This window comes from Scatophagus argus, chromosome 17, assembly GCF_020382885.2.
Source record: "Scatophagus argus isolate fScaArg1 chromosome 17, fScaArg1.pri, whole genome shotgun sequence".
NCBI classification, from domain to species: domain Eukaryota; kingdom Metazoa; phylum Chordata; class Actinopteri; family Scatophagidae; genus Scatophagus; species Scatophagus argus.
The window spans coordinates 7613958-7628348 of NC_058509.1; the positions used below are offsets into that span (position 1 = coordinate 7613958).

A 14391-nucleotide genomic window follows, 5' to 3' on the forward strand; every position below is an offset into this window, starting at 1 on the left:
ATAAAAGCACATATCTAAAATAACTCATAAAATTAAAAAATGCAAATGTTTCAATTTTAAACCATACAGACACAAGAAATATCGAAGCAATGGTCAGTGGCAATTAACTAATCAACATCTCAACATTTATTATGATACAGTCAGTTTGGCCTCCAGTCATAAAAACAAAGCATTTAACATTTTCAAAGCGTTAAAATGTTTAAATTGTAATTTACAAATACACATACACATAATACTTTTACTTTCTTTTAGGATTGGTTTTAAACTGTGGCGTTAATTTGTTATTTGAGTCCTAATACATAACCTATCTGGAGCCACAGAAGGCAGTTTTCTTTGATTCTCATTTCAGATATGCAGACGTGTAAAAAATCAAATATGTCTATCACGGACAACGCAGTTAACACACTCCAATTTTAGGAGAAAATGAACCAGATGATGAAATTCATGTCCACACTAGAGCAACGGGAGTGAAGGGATTGTCCGCTCTGGTAAGTCCCGCAGCTCAAATATAGCTCTGCAGACGTGTCAGTGTGCGGCTGGTCCTGGTCGCCTCTCCCTTCTGTGTGTGTATATATATATACATGCGCACGCATGCATCTTGAGGGTTGGGTTCACACATGAAGTTGTAATAATAAAAACCAGAGGAAGGATCTGCGTCTATCACCTGCCACATTCACCTGCGAGCGTCAATCATGCTAGGATGTGCGTCGTTTTCCTGACACGACACTCCAATCTGATTGGTGCAGCCTTAGTTCAGAGGCGGGAGCTTCCGAGCTTCTCCTGAAATCCTATTGGACGAAAGGCGACTTGGTCGACGTGACGCAGCTTGGAATTCCCAAAGTTCCCAAGTTCACTGGAAGAGAGGAGCGTTGTCCCTACTAGAAAAACAAAGGTTTGGAAGGCCCAAACAACGAGGGACTGAGGTGTGAGCAAGTGTGGTAAATAAACCGTCTCCTTTGTGTTTGATCTGATAGACTGTAGCTAGTGTTTGAAGCGCTCACTAACAGATGAGGCCCGAGTGAGAACGCGGAAGAGTGGGAGTGGGAATATTCAGCCTACCGTCCTTTGTTTACCATCATGAATGAACCTTTAATTTGGTTGCTACAACAACCATAGCCCCTTAATTTTGTCTAATATAAGTGCAAAAGAGAAGCTTGGCGCACATAGTGTTGTCGACCAGTGAGTATAAACCTGTGTTTGCTCGTCTGTGGATCAATGGGCTGCTCGTGTCTGGGGTTTGACCATTTTTGGTAATTTAACTGCCACATAGATTGACCCGATGGATGGATCTGAATGAATGGTTGGCTGGAAATAGCAGAAGTGATGAATACAGTTTGATATTCCTGTTTCTTCTGACCGAACCCTTTGTTTAACTGCGCAGCAGTATATTATGGATGCCACCACACCGTTACATAACTTGTATCAACGACAATCTGGTCTTTATCCCGTGCGTGCAGTGATTTATGTCCAAAACTCCAAGGTTATTGCACAAGTGTGTCCTAATAGGATACAATTTACATAATCGCCATCATAATAGTGCAGAGCATGAGGCGTAGTTTGTCGTTTTGTGTGTATTTCAGTGTTCAGAACTGTGCATATTCATACTTTTGAATATCGGCCAGCTTAAATGTATACTAATAGCCAAATTACAGTTATATTTTTACATCTAGATAATTCTGTTTGTTCCCATAAGGCATGTAGCGTATGCGTCAGGCATGTTCAACGAGGACACGTTGTTTCTGTCGTCGTCTGCAGAATAACATTAAGCTGAGTCTGCACCGTGCTGTGCCAAATTGAGCCTGAAGAGGGCGATGTCTGACAACAGCAACAGCACAGGCAGCACTGGCTCCTCAACCAACAGCTGGACCCTCCTCTCCCCCGAGGTAAAACAGAGAACCAGATCAGGAAACTCTGCTTCAAGCTCTTGTGTGCCTGGATTTAATTTAGAGGATGGTTGTTTCCCTTGGTTTTGAATACGAGTACACTGAATGTATGGCACGTCTGTGCTTGCACTCCAAAGCTTCACATAATTAGAAAATTGTGGCAAATGTTTGCCAAGCCCCAAATGATGATCCATTAGTCCAATACTGAAACTTAGCCTGCAGTTTTTATGCGCAATCTGTTTATTTCTGAATGTGCGAGACATTTTTCCTTAGCTTTTGTTTGTCATTTTGTTTGTTATGTATTTTTACTCTATGTGCAAGTACATGTGTGTGACTGTACTGCAATGGTGGGATGTAATTAAGTACTAAAGTACTGCACTTAAGTACAAATTTGAAGTACTTGTACTATACTTGAGAATTTCCATTTATGCTAGCTTATACCTCTACTACTACACCACTACATTTTATAGATACATATTAAGAGGGGGCATTAAGGACAAGAATATTTATATTGTAATAACCACAAGGTCAATATACTTTCAATTGCAACTTTACAGGTATACCCGATTCAAACTATGGAGTTTAATACAGCCACCTTGCAATAAACCATCCCTTTAAGAATTTAATGCTCAGTTTTTGATGAAACTTTTCTAGAGAGGTGTTGACTAACTTACATTTTGCTGGTATCAAATTCAGAATAAGCGTAATATACTTACAAAAACAATTAAGTTGTTGAGAGAAAATATTAAAAATATTGTCTTTGTATTGTTTTCATTTGAGTTTATGTCAAGGATTATCATTATTTTCATTATTATCATTCTGTTTTATTCTGTTTTATACAGCGTCCCAACTTTTTTTTTTTAAATTTGGGTTGTGTAGTTTTGGAGACACCTAATTCATATCAGTGAGGACAGACTAAATGTGGCAGCTGAGTGTAAGTAAGGTTAGGAATGGAGAATTATATGTCCATATATTTAACACAGGTTCATTGTGAATCTAACTGTAATTTGTAGCTGCAGTTATCCAGTATTTCAGAAATCATTATGGGAGAAATCTGACTACGTATCTACCACATATTGAGTTAGGTCAGCATAACAAGTAAACAATAAATTCCCATTATTCAGTTCAGTTACAGATGACAAACAAGACATGTTGATATGTTTCCCAGCTCAGGCTCTATGTTAGGATAATATAGGTGGGATGTTCTCTCACTCCACAGGAGGCTGCTGTTGAGAATGTCGGGCCAGTAGACGACGGCACCGAGAGCCTGGGTGACGTCCCAAGTCTCTCTGAGGAGGTGACAGGTACTGAGCCAGTGTCTGTGGCTGCTGGATTTTGTTGTGGCAACAAATAAGAATCATTACTCAAGACTGAAAAATGATTGTTTTTAAATCCATCCTTGGTTTAGTATGTTACTTTTGATGTCATGTGTTTTATTTCAGGAGCTGCTCTGGAGTTCAAACCAAGTGACATTTCAATAGAAACTGTCCTGTCTGAAGAAGGCCATCAGGTTGGTACAGAATTAACTACACAATAATGTAATTGGGACACAGTGAGACCATTGAACGACACCTTTATAGCAATGTATTGTTGTGCCCACATGTAGACACTGTGACTGTTCATTTCCAGCTTAGGTGCAGTTGAGTTTGACAAAATTCTTTTTAGATCTAATAACATCAACTTTACATACCTGCCTTTGTTGCCAGTACCTATTTTGCACCAATGTTCGTAACCATACAGGATAAAATGTGTCTTACAAGTTGCAGAGATACTCTTGACAGTAGTCTCAGGTGTTTGTGATGCTTTTAGCCACATCAAGAAGTTGTGTTTCCAGTAAGGTGACTGGAAAAAAATGACTACAACTGCCAACACTCAATACAGTTTAAGAAGTTGAGACCAGTTCTTTTGAAATAATTAAATGTTTAAGCACTGTAGACTGAGGCAAAGTTGGTGCAGTCTAAAACAGAACTATAAGAATTAATCACGAAATAACACTTTGATTGCAGTGAAGATCACAAAATAATCATACCAAAGTATAAAAATATCCACAGAAAACCTTCTTCATTGCTGCCCTGATTTCTAGGTGTGTCAGGAGACCTCTCCAGAGTCCAGTGAAGGTCCCATTCCTTCTAGTCCAACCCGAATGAGTCCTCTTTTACCAAACCCTCTTGACCCTCCAGACATCGACCTTGAGAGTCAGCCTCCAGTCATCCATGACATTGTGACGAGCTCCCCGAGTGACAACGAACACCTAGGAGCCACACCCTTTGTCACCAACATTGATATGGGGGCTCCACTCGATATTCCTGCTTCTGAACTTCTAGCAACTGAGCCTGAGGAGTCTCGCTCTGTTTCTCCCCTGACTGAGGTCCCCACCTCTACAAAACAAGCACCTGACACGCCTGCTGGCATCGGGCCGATCCTTGCCGGGGAGAGTTCTACCTTCACTGCTGCCTCTGAGATAAACATCCCCACAGAAACACTTACAGCCACTGATCTTCCATCTCATGTTGAAGCTGATATCAGCTTCGCTCCAGAGAGCACAGAGCTGCCGAGCCAAGGCCCGGAGAATCTGGTGACGGAAAGCCCTATCGATGACAGTCCGGCACCAGAGACTGTTGGTTCAGAAGAGGCAGAGGAGGACGCAACTGTGGAGAAGGAGGAGACTGAGCCATCTGAGACAGTGACTCAGAATGAGAGAGAAGAAGAACAAGAAGAAGAAGAAGAAGAAGGAGGTATGGGCTCAATCTATAGGAATATTTGTGATGATGCATGCGTGAGATATCAAGCAGTGGAACTAGAGAGTAAACCAATTTTTATATATATATATAAATGACATATATATATAAAATTGATTTATTTAGCAAAAGTTAAATAAATAAATAAAAGTAAAATAAAACAAATCCCAGACAGGAAGGTTAAACATCAATGAAAGTAGAAAATGCAATAGAACAAAAATCTTGGTCTAGATATCCATTATCTGGATGTCTGCTGGGTACACCAAAAGGGAAACATTGGTCATTCCCCCCAGGAGATAAATCGTTGTCAAGCAGTAACAGATTAGGATTAAGAGATTTCTTAACAGCTGATCTTCTAGTTAGCTTTGGGTAATAGACAGCACAGTCCTTTCTGCAATAAAGCCATTGCTAGAATAACCTACCATGGGGCCCAAGGACAAAATTGAGTTGCTGGGCTTGTAGCCAGGTTTTCTCTGCTGGAATAATACACGTCCATGGATTTACTGTGTGGCAATAAGATTTAACACAATTAGAGAATACGCATCATATAAGTGTATTCCAAACAAAGTTACAATTGATCATATTATTATAAACCAACTGCTACGTAATGAACACGGGGCTTTTGTGGGCCCCTGGGGGTCTGAGCCCTCGAAGCTGTTGACAGCTCTGCCTGTTTTGTTTTGTTTTGTTTTTTTTTAACTCACTCAGGCTTGAGTAAAGTGTATAAGTGCTTTGTGGCTTTTTGTAATTAGCACGAGTCGATAGAAGAAGAAAACGAGGGTTCTCTCGCAGAAGAACTGGCGAACATGTTTCTTATCTGTGTCACGCTAGCAGCTGGAAAGTGATTTATCAGTGTGACAGGGAGGCGCACACCCTGCTGAGAAAATGAAGAAACCCCCATGCATGAAATTACTGTTGTTGTAATTTAGTGAGAAAATGTCACCCATTTCCACAAGCAGCAGTGACTTTTGTCAGCCTTTTTTCCACATGCTGTTTACACACTGCTGTGCTTTGCAATTCATGTAGTCGCTTAGATTTTAGCATTGTGAGGCAGTCTGCCAGTAGGTAATTATGATTTTTGTAAATTACTCTCGTTCTGACATTTAGGTTGCCAAAGATGTCGAGATGATTTGTTGAACTGAATCGGGGCCCACATTTAAATGCATGTGGTTTTACTTTCACAAAAATACATCACTAAATGTGACTACTCTCTGCTGTCTTGCCATCGCTTTTTTATGTTTAGGGTATCTTTTTTCTTTAACTATATTTCTCCCTCCCCCACCCCAGAGCCATCCAGTAATTTTGACATGGGCGACACAAGCAGCTTTGATGATGGACTGAGGAGGAGGAATGTCCCTTCCTTTGAGGCACCAAGACCAAGAACATCAGATGAGGAAGATGAGGAGGAGGAAGTGGAGTTCAAGCTTGCTGAGAAGAAGGAGGAAAAGCCGTGGTTCTCCTTGAACAAATGCATTGTGGGTGCTCTGATCCTGCTCTTCTTAGGTTCCCTCTTCCTCTCAGGTGAGTTCCTCTAACTCTTAGCTAAACCCACCATCTTTCTTCTGCTTTTCATGGCCAGTACAGGACGATTAAAACCACTTTTATAGTAAGTATAATTTTAGAAATATCTTAATTTTGTGCTTACTGCTCATTATCTTTAAAATGACAGACAGTTTTAAGATTTATTGTAAAAATTGTCCAAAAAATTATTTTATTATACATTTGCTTATTTGTCCAGGCCAGTATTTAGAAATTACATAAGCACTTTTATTCGCAGTTGTCAGCAGTAGACAGATGTCTGTTTTTAGGTCTTGTTGACTAAGCTGTACTGTGTCAACAGGTTTTCTCTCTGACCTGGATGACGGTAGGTCCAGTAATAAAGATAAGACATCAGTGTAAGCTTCTGCACTAGCTGGCTAATGCTCAATAGCTTGTCCAAGCACTTATCTGGCCTGACACTTCATGCAGTGGCAGCAGAAAATGGCAAATAACACGCACTCTGAATTATACAATAACACTCTTCAACACTGTTTTGAAGGACTCACACATGTCGAGTGTGTTTAAGTTGAGGGCAGTCGGCTTGGTTAGGGGCGATATGTCATACTTTTTCAATGGAGTTTTAAAACTTTTGTCTAAAAACTGAGCTTATGGAATGCACTTCACAGCAAAAGCATCTCATGCTGTTGTAAGACAGCTTGGCATCTGTGTGTCAGTGAAATTGCCTGTTGTAAGACTTGTGTGAAACGTGTTTTATTTTCTTCTCTGACAGGCGACTTTGACGGCTCCGAGATGAGTGATGGAGAACAAAGCAGGGTCTGTTCCTACCATCTCTTCTTTGCTTCACTTACTCAGTCTCTTATATGTTGACTAGTATGAGTTTAAACAGTCGTATTTAAACAGAACCTGAGTCTTAAAACTTAAAAGACTAAATGCTAAAGATAGGATTATTTAAAAATGTGTGTTTTATTCATTTTCCAACCATTTTCAATTCAGGACTGGCTTAGCAGTGATCCACAGGATATGAAAGCGCTATTGGATAAACTGACACAGGAAAACCAACAAATCGCCCAGCTAGAGGCCCAACTACAGGTCAGTATACAAGTTTGCTGAAGCTAATGATGCTCTTTTGCAATACGTAGACAGCGTGTTTTCAATGAATATTTTTTGCTTGAAGTCCAAGTTGTGCAGAACCATTGGCTTTGACAACGGCAGCTTTTTCTTTACTTTGTAGTCTCAGAAAGAAGAACTCGACTCAGCTCTGAAGGCAGTAGCAGCGAGCGGTGATGAAAAGGGTAAAGCGAGTCTGGAAAAAGAAAACACAAAGCTGAAAGACGAGCTGTCATCTCTGCCCGAGCTGAAGAAAGAGTTGGAGATTCTGAGAGCCAGGGTGACCGAACTCAGCCAGCTCACAGGTGAAATGAGGCAACCATGAAGTGAATCTGTTCATTTAGTACTGAATGAAATCAGTGCTGTTGCATGTTGATATTTACTGAAACGATGAAGCATATAGATTGGTATGGAGATATAAAAATTGATTCCTAAGAGTGCTAAACCTTTCTTATATAATTAACTACCAACCCCATTTTAAGTCTGATAACTTGATTCCTTCACAGCTGATCAGGAAATGCCCCCAGCTGCCTCAAGCTCGGCAACTCAACCTAGTGACAAAGACGCTCAGAGTACCCAAAAAGCAGCTGGACCTGAGAGGAGGAAGGACACTAATGAGGGAGAAAGGGTGAAGGAAGAACTTCAGAGGCAGAAGTCCCTTTTGGAGGAAAGCAGAAAGAGACTGCAAGGGATGAAAAAAGATGGAGGCGACAGGAAACGAGTGAGGGATAGTTTGGAGGCGATCCAGAGGAAGCTCTCCGAACAGGTCGAGAGGTGGGGTGAGAAGAAGAAACGAGAGTCCAAATGGAAAGGGAACAAAGGCAAAGGCGTTGAGCGGGACCACTGGAAGAAAGAAGAAAAGAAAGAGCGGAGAGAAGAGAAAGACTGGAAGCATAGCAAAGACGGAGGACGGAGGGACAAAGAGGAGAAGAAGGAGAAAGAGTGGAAGTCTCAGAACCAAAACTCTCACAAGGAGGCATGGAGGAAACACCAGGATGAGTGGGAGAGGAAGAAAGGTGAGCGCAGAATGGACAGAGAGGAGAGGAGGAAGGAGAAACCGTGGCACAGCCGGCCTGGTAAGAGCTCCCACAGCCACCACCAACATCACCACCATCAGCCCCGTCAGCCTCATCAGCACAACCAGAACGACTTCTGGAGAGACCAGGAGCAGAAGCTCAGACGCAATGTTCGCCCCCAGCTGGGCTGCAGCTCAATGGAGGACTGCGCCAGCAAGGAGGGGCTCTACCCAGTGGAGCTGCCAGAGTTTGAGGAGCTGCTGGAGGGCTACCTGAGCAAGCTTGAAGGATCTTCATCTGAGAGCAAGGACAGGATCAGGAAGCTGACTGCAGAGTTCTTCGAGGACGGCGTGTTTATCCACGACAGGGTTCTTTTCAGTGACTTTGCCGAGGACGTGGCTGACATTCTGGAGGACATGGTTGACGTTTTAGAGGCCGGTGGGCCGAAAGATGACGACTCCCTGGAGGAGGAGATGGAGGAATTTGAACGAGAAGCCCTGTGGAAGTTTGCCGCCACAGCTTAAACAGACAAAGACAAAACACAACACTAAGATGCAGCACAAGTGGTGGTTTTATAGGACATTTCTTGCCTACATTCTCCCCTAAGAGCTGTAATTGTAGTAGCTTCTGGTACAGAGTGGTTGTGCCTCTCATAAATGTGTTCCTCTGAGTCTTCAATTATAAGCTAGACTTGTACTTGTCATTTTGGATTTAGCTGTTGTTACCTACCTCTGTCAGGTCATGCCTCCTAAATGCGAAATCCTTCGGTAATGTGTTGTGTGGATGTTCCCCTGCTCTGTAGTGTTTCTCAATGCATAGTGCATGTTGCAGTTCATAATATAATTCAAACTGATGATATTCAGGTCACACAGACACAAAAAAATGGGCTTTCAGGAGATGGTATTTGCAAATAATTCTGTTGAGCGCCAGTGCAATGTTTAAATATACTCATGGTCAAGTCATTTACATAAGTTGTCAATCACAGAAAGTCATGTTAAATTGACACTTAAATACTTAATACTTTTCTGTCATTTGACATCCTGCCCACTTTGTGGAAACAACCTGCCGCTATTCTGAGCAGGTTAAAACAAATGCTGAGGGGTTTTTTTGTTTGTTTTATTATGGGTTTTTTTTTCTTTTTTTTGCACATACCATTTGCCTCCACCACCAGCTGTGTGTAACTATCTAATCCCAGAGTGTGAGATCCTGGTTCTTTCAGTGATAGAATCAGATCAGGTCAGACCAGTTTTGTGTCAGCAGCTCTTCAGTAGATTTGGGTGATCCAGCCTCTGAGCGTTTTGTTTCTAGATTCTAGTCTTTTCTTCCTCCGACTGCCCGCGGTCAGTTCACAGCAGATGTGTGGAAAGGGGGAGTCGGTTTGTGGAACTTCAGTACTGCTCAAAAAAAACAAACAAACAAACAAAAAAAAGCAATAGGACAAAGTGATAGCCATAGATAAATTTATGACTGCTAAACCACTTTAGCACTTTTCTCCAGCATTCACATTTACATTAGTCTTTTCTCACTTTTCAGTTCATCTTCTGCTTTTTTTTTTTTCAATAATGTAGCCATGGGGACCTCCAACACATGATCTACATATACTGGGTACTCCAGCTTTTGTGATCCATCCCACAGTAGTTTTATTTAATAGCTTTGTTAATACACCAGTAATGAGATTTGACAGCCAAATTACTATTTTTACTCTTTTCGTTGTCCTCTTATTTTGTTGGCACATTGATAACTGATATGCACACAAGTGATAAAGTTACTTTGTTCAGGAAAATGGCAAAATGAGGAAGCTGCTGCCATTTGGTTTTTCAAATTTTAAGTTGAGTGAGCCAGGCAAAAGGTAAATAAAAAAAAAAAGACACTTTGTCCTTATTTGAAACAAAAGAATTAATATTGTTATTTTGTTGTTGTTTTGTTTTAGTGTTTGATTATAGTTATATCTCATCATGAAGTTTTCCCTGTTTAAGCGGATGTGAAGTTTAAGTCGACAGGTTGTGATTGCTGGTTCTTATTCTTTGGTGAAGGAATTTTTGAAGTGTTTCATTTTTATTTATTGTCAAAACACTGCAACTCTTTTCCTTATTCTTAACGAGAAGAACCACAGATTTTGTCCAAGGCCGTACACATCGAATATGTGAAAATTGTGACGTTTTTGTTTGGTTTTCAGAAATTTAGTTTGCCAGCTACTGCTTACGTGCCTTTATTATTATAGATATGTTAGTTAGGTTGTTCGAGAGGTCTTGGATTTCATTAGCTTCTGGAAGGTTAAGAAGAACGAGTTTACACTACTTGCAATTTTACTGCTGCTTGAAGGGCAGAGAAAGAATGTTATAGGTTTTACACATGATGTGTCGAACGGTTTTTTGTTAAACGTTCTCTGCTGTTTGTAAAGAGGAACTTTTTTTGAATGTTTTTAGACCAAAGGGATCAGAAGAAAGCATTTCAGCAGATGAGTTCTTTAATGAAACACATTTATGAAAGTTCAGTTTGAGAGGTGTTTTTGTCTTTGTGGGACAACCGTAGGGCTTAACTGTGCCGTAGGAACCGGCTCTAATGTGCATGTAATTGATCCCTGGACAAATGTATTGATAAATTTGAATCATTTTTATTTTTTGCCATTATCAGTTTTGTCCTCTTTTAGGATGTCAGTGTTGAGTTCAATAAAGTTTCCACCATTAAATATGTAAAAGTTTGTCCTTATTTAACTTCAGTTCATTCATTCATTCATATGAGGAGAAAATTCTAATTAACAAGTTATGGCAGAGCACATCAGTGGCATCTTAACACCGAAAATGTACGATGACACCCAGCTGCGTGTGACTCACGCTCTGGCAGGAAGTGGAAGTGTTGGCATGACAGGTATGCATTATCACAGCTACAGTATGTTGCCAAACTAAAATATTTTCATGCAGATTAAATTGTGAGAGCAGGAGCTGACAACTGCACAGGCACGAACTCCCCCTCATCGCGTATGTGATGCACAAAGCAAACAGCCACTGGCCTGATGCGCTGATGAGCGAGAATGTAAGCAATGACTGAGAGCAGTCGGTCACTTTGAAACCTCAGAGAGAGCTTGTCATTCTTTGAATTTTACAATCGAGTCACCGCACGAGCATTTCTGTGTGTTCTTGTGGTCTTTTTTTTTTTTTTGGTTACTTCTGATCAGCAACAACAGACAATCACGAGAAAATAAATGAGAGAAAAGCAACCTTTAATAACATCCTCCTTTAAAATGCTGTTAAAAGGAATCGGTTTTCTTTTTAAATCTCTCCTGCAGGTATTCCACACATATTTACTCATATCGTTGGAAGTACTTACACATGTGACCGTGTGTGTTGCCCTGAATGGCGTATTATTTGAGTCATGTTTTGTATAAACTAATTACTGCTTAGACAGGCGTGATTCAGTCACTTGATTAGAATGGCCTGACAAAAATGCCGTCACTAAATCCCTTGCTCTGCAAACAGACTGAAAAGCGTTTTGTGCTACCATCAGTGCAAATTTGCCCTTTGTAGGACAGAATGACAGTTGGGGTTTTTTTTTTTTTTACTTCTTCTGTTTTATGTGTGTGTGTTCATGTAGCTGTGTTTGTGTGCAGTTTTATAATGTGTGTCCCCAGCACAGAGATAACATCAGCCGACTGGATGGGGGAGAAGGGGGCAGGTTAAGTGTTTTCCGCTGATGTGTGCATGAGCGGGTGGAGATGAAGTATATATATATGTAGAGGGGTGATAGTCAGAGTGGAGGGACGCAGTTCTTGGTACTGTAACACACCATACAGCATCTCAGCACAAAAGGTGAGACCACAAGCCACGGTTTTACAGTACAGCTCTACCTGTGACTTCACAGCATCGCTGAGGCTTGTCTTCCTCTCTCTTCCTTTACTTTCCAGTTCTCAGCACAAGCCATCATGGAAGCTGCCATCTCCACGCTCGTCACCCAGTTCAAGACATACGCTGGGAAGGACGGATCCTCCAGCACCCTGAGCAAAGATGAGTTCCAAAACCTGGTGACCTCTCAGCTGCCCAACTTTGTCAAGGTAAAGCTCAGACGTTGTTCATAGCCATTTTGCCTCCTGCTGCGACTTTGTGTCCACAGCACTTACAGATGGAAGGCTTCAATTTCTCAGGCATCAAACCTGATTTCAAGCATAGAGTGGTTTTACATTCATGTAATATTTGATTCAACACACACTTCCTTTCTTCACATTTCCTCAAAAAATGTTCTTGCTTTAAGCTTTGCACATTACTGTGTTGTTTTTTTTATTTTATTATGGTACATTAAGCTGTCTGAATCCTCTCCAGATGTTACTGAGCTGTTATTCAGACATATTAATGCAGGCATATGGCTTTTACATGTCATCCCACAGTTATCCATCCTCAAAAAATGTGCATTTCTGCTGTGAAATGAATAGAGTCGGATACTTTTTATGAGTTGAACTTGAGTTCGCACATATCATCATGTCTTGGGCAGTGATGGAGAAAGTATTCTGATCTTTCAGGGTACCTGAGAAAAAGTACCAAACCCACACAGTAAAACTACTTGATCTACATGTAAAAGACATGCAGTGAAAATGTTTCTTAAGTAAATGTATACAAGTGTGAACAGGAAATGACAAATATTCAGAGATGAGAAGCCAGATCCATGAAATCTCTTTAAAATGGCTTAAACAGTTGTTTCAGCTGTACTTGTACTGCACTGTTGGACAGTTTATGACAAAACATCATATTTTATAGTTCTTTGCACATTTTGTATGCAATATGTAAATTAGCCATTACCTAAAGTTGTAAAGTACAATATTTCCCTCTGAAATTTAATGAAGTAGATTTAGAAAGTGGTATGAAAAGTACAAGTGCCTCATATTTTTACTAAACTAACAGTACTTGACTAAATGTACCTAATGAAACATACAGCATGTGTATACTGTGTTGAATTATTTTCATACAGGTTTCTTGTGTAACCATATACTTTTTAAATTTCAGTTTAGCGTCACATTTTTATGCTGGGTGTTGGTGTGTATGACATGTTGCAACATACATACAAAGGGCTGCGGCTAAAACAAATATTCTTTGTTTATTTACCAACCATTTTCATCAGTGTGGGACAAATGTAATTTCCTGTCTCAAATAAGCACTTCATGATGTCCAGCATAAGGTTATGCATTAAATCGAATTGGTCTGTCTGGGTTAAAAATGTCCTCAATGTATATTGGTATAAAATGAATGACAGCAAGCAAATACTTGATGAACTATAAACATCAAACGTTTCAATAGTTTTACCCAACAAATCAGTTGAACGATTAACTGATCAAATTTATCATCAGTGTCACAAAAAATCTGACATATTAATTGCCAGTTTTACAACATATGTTCATGTAATACATGTTTTGTAATGTCTGCATTTCTGAGTAACAGAGTTTGATTAAATGTGTGCCTCTGAAGGACATGTTGTGTGGCTGTAAATGAACTTGTCCATGGCTTCCCTCAGCCATTAGATGGCAGGACAGTCTTGCAGAGTAGCTGATGTTGCACCTCAGAGGGACTTTGTAGTGATCGGGGTCTCCTCTCACCCACAGAACGCCAGCGACGCCAGTGCGGTCGAGCAGCTCATGAGCTCGCTGGATGAAAACAACGACGGGGAGCTGACTTTCTCCGAGTTCTGGCAGCTGATTGGGAAACTGGCGAGCAAACAGGGAGGCTTCAGTCAGTAGAGCTCGCCGTCTCCTGTCAGTTGTGGCTTTGAGCAGATTGTGCAAACGTCAGTCAACTCAACTTAAGCTGTTCAAGTCCTCAGCTCAAAGGCATTCGCATTCTTTTATCACCCCACCAGTGCCACATGTGTAACTCTTTAGTTAACCATTTGTTGAATGCAGGGAACTTTGAATTAAAGGCTTCATTGTCTCAAGCGCTCAGCCACCAACACTCTGACTCCTGTCATTCATTCACCACATTATATGATGTCTAACCGTCCACATTTGGGAGGGAGAGTATGACAGCATTGATTTAGGGGGCTGTAATCCTATATGTGATACTTCTCCCACAACTAGACCATCCAGACCATATCTTGTTCCATAGAGCTTCATAATGCCTGTACAAAGCTGTCTGTCCAAGCGTTAAGCAGCAGTGATGCAAAGGCCTG

General features: G+C 40.8%; 2 protein-coding genes across 6 annotated transcripts; both read left to right on the top strand.

Annotated features, from left to right (window-relative positions):
- Positions 1–791: 791 nt before the first annotated feature.
- On the top strand, positions 792–10942 carry pbxip1a (pre-B-cell leukemia homeobox interacting protein 1a). 5 transcript variants are annotated; one of them, XM_046416967.1, is made up of 11 exons: positions 792–938; positions 1756–1883; positions 3103–3187; positions 3326–3393; positions 3967–4618; positions 5909–6142; positions 6462–6485; positions 6891–6934; positions 7115–7210; positions 7353–7533; positions 7735–10942. In XM_046416967.1, exons 2-11 carry the CDS (start codon positions 1812–1814, stop codon positions 8766–8768), a joined length of 2490 nt encoding a protein of 829 aa, XP_046272923.1. In that variant the 5' UTR covers positions 792–938; positions 1756–1811; the 3' UTR covers positions 8769–10942. The 5 variants fall into 5 exon arrangements, with proteins under 5 accessions (XP_046272923.1, XP_046272924.1, XP_046272921.1 ...); XM_046416965.1 differs by having other exon boundaries at positions 799–923; positions 3967–4619; positions 5907–6142; XM_046416964.1 differs by having other exon boundaries at positions 813–938; positions 1694–1883; positions 3967–4619; positions 5907–6142.
- A 1000-nt stretch (positions 10943–11942) lies between these two features.
- Positions 11943–14174, top strand: s100a11 (S100 calcium binding protein A11). The gene is made up of 3 exons (XM_046418186.1): positions 11943–12050; positions 12146–12292; positions 13829–14174. The coding sequence occupies exons 2-3, from the start codon at positions 12164–12166 to the stop codon at positions 13961–13963; spliced, it is 264 nt and encodes an 87-aa protein (XP_046274142.1). The 5' UTR covers positions 11943–12050; positions 12146–12163; the 3' UTR covers positions 13964–14174.
- Positions 14175–14391: the final 217 nt, after the last annotated feature.

What these genes read in the sequence shown, in the direction of transcription:
- pbxip1a (XM_046416965.1), top strand. Translation starts at nt 1,812, where the DNA reads ATGTCTGACAACAGCAACAGCACAGGCAGCACTGGCTCCTCAACCAAC. An exon ending in AGCTAGAGGCCCAACTACAG is followed by an intron (nt 7,211 to 7,352) that starts GTCAGTATACAA and finishes TTTACTTTGTAG; the next exon opens with TCTCAGAAAGAAGAACTCGA. An exon ending in CGAACTCAGCCAGCTCACAG is followed by an intron (nt 7,534 to 7,734) that starts GTGAAATGAGGC and finishes ATTCCTTCACAG; the next exon opens with CTGATCAGGAAATGCCCCCA.
- s100a11 (XM_046418186.1), top strand. Translation starts at nt 12,164, where the DNA reads ATGGAAGCTGCCATCTCCACGCTCGTCACCCAGTTCAAGACATACGCT. An exon ending in AGCTGCCCAACTTTGTCAAG is followed by an intron (nt 12,293 to 13,828) that starts GTAAAGCTCAGA and finishes TCTCACCCACAG; the next exon opens with AACGCCAGCGACGCCAGTGC.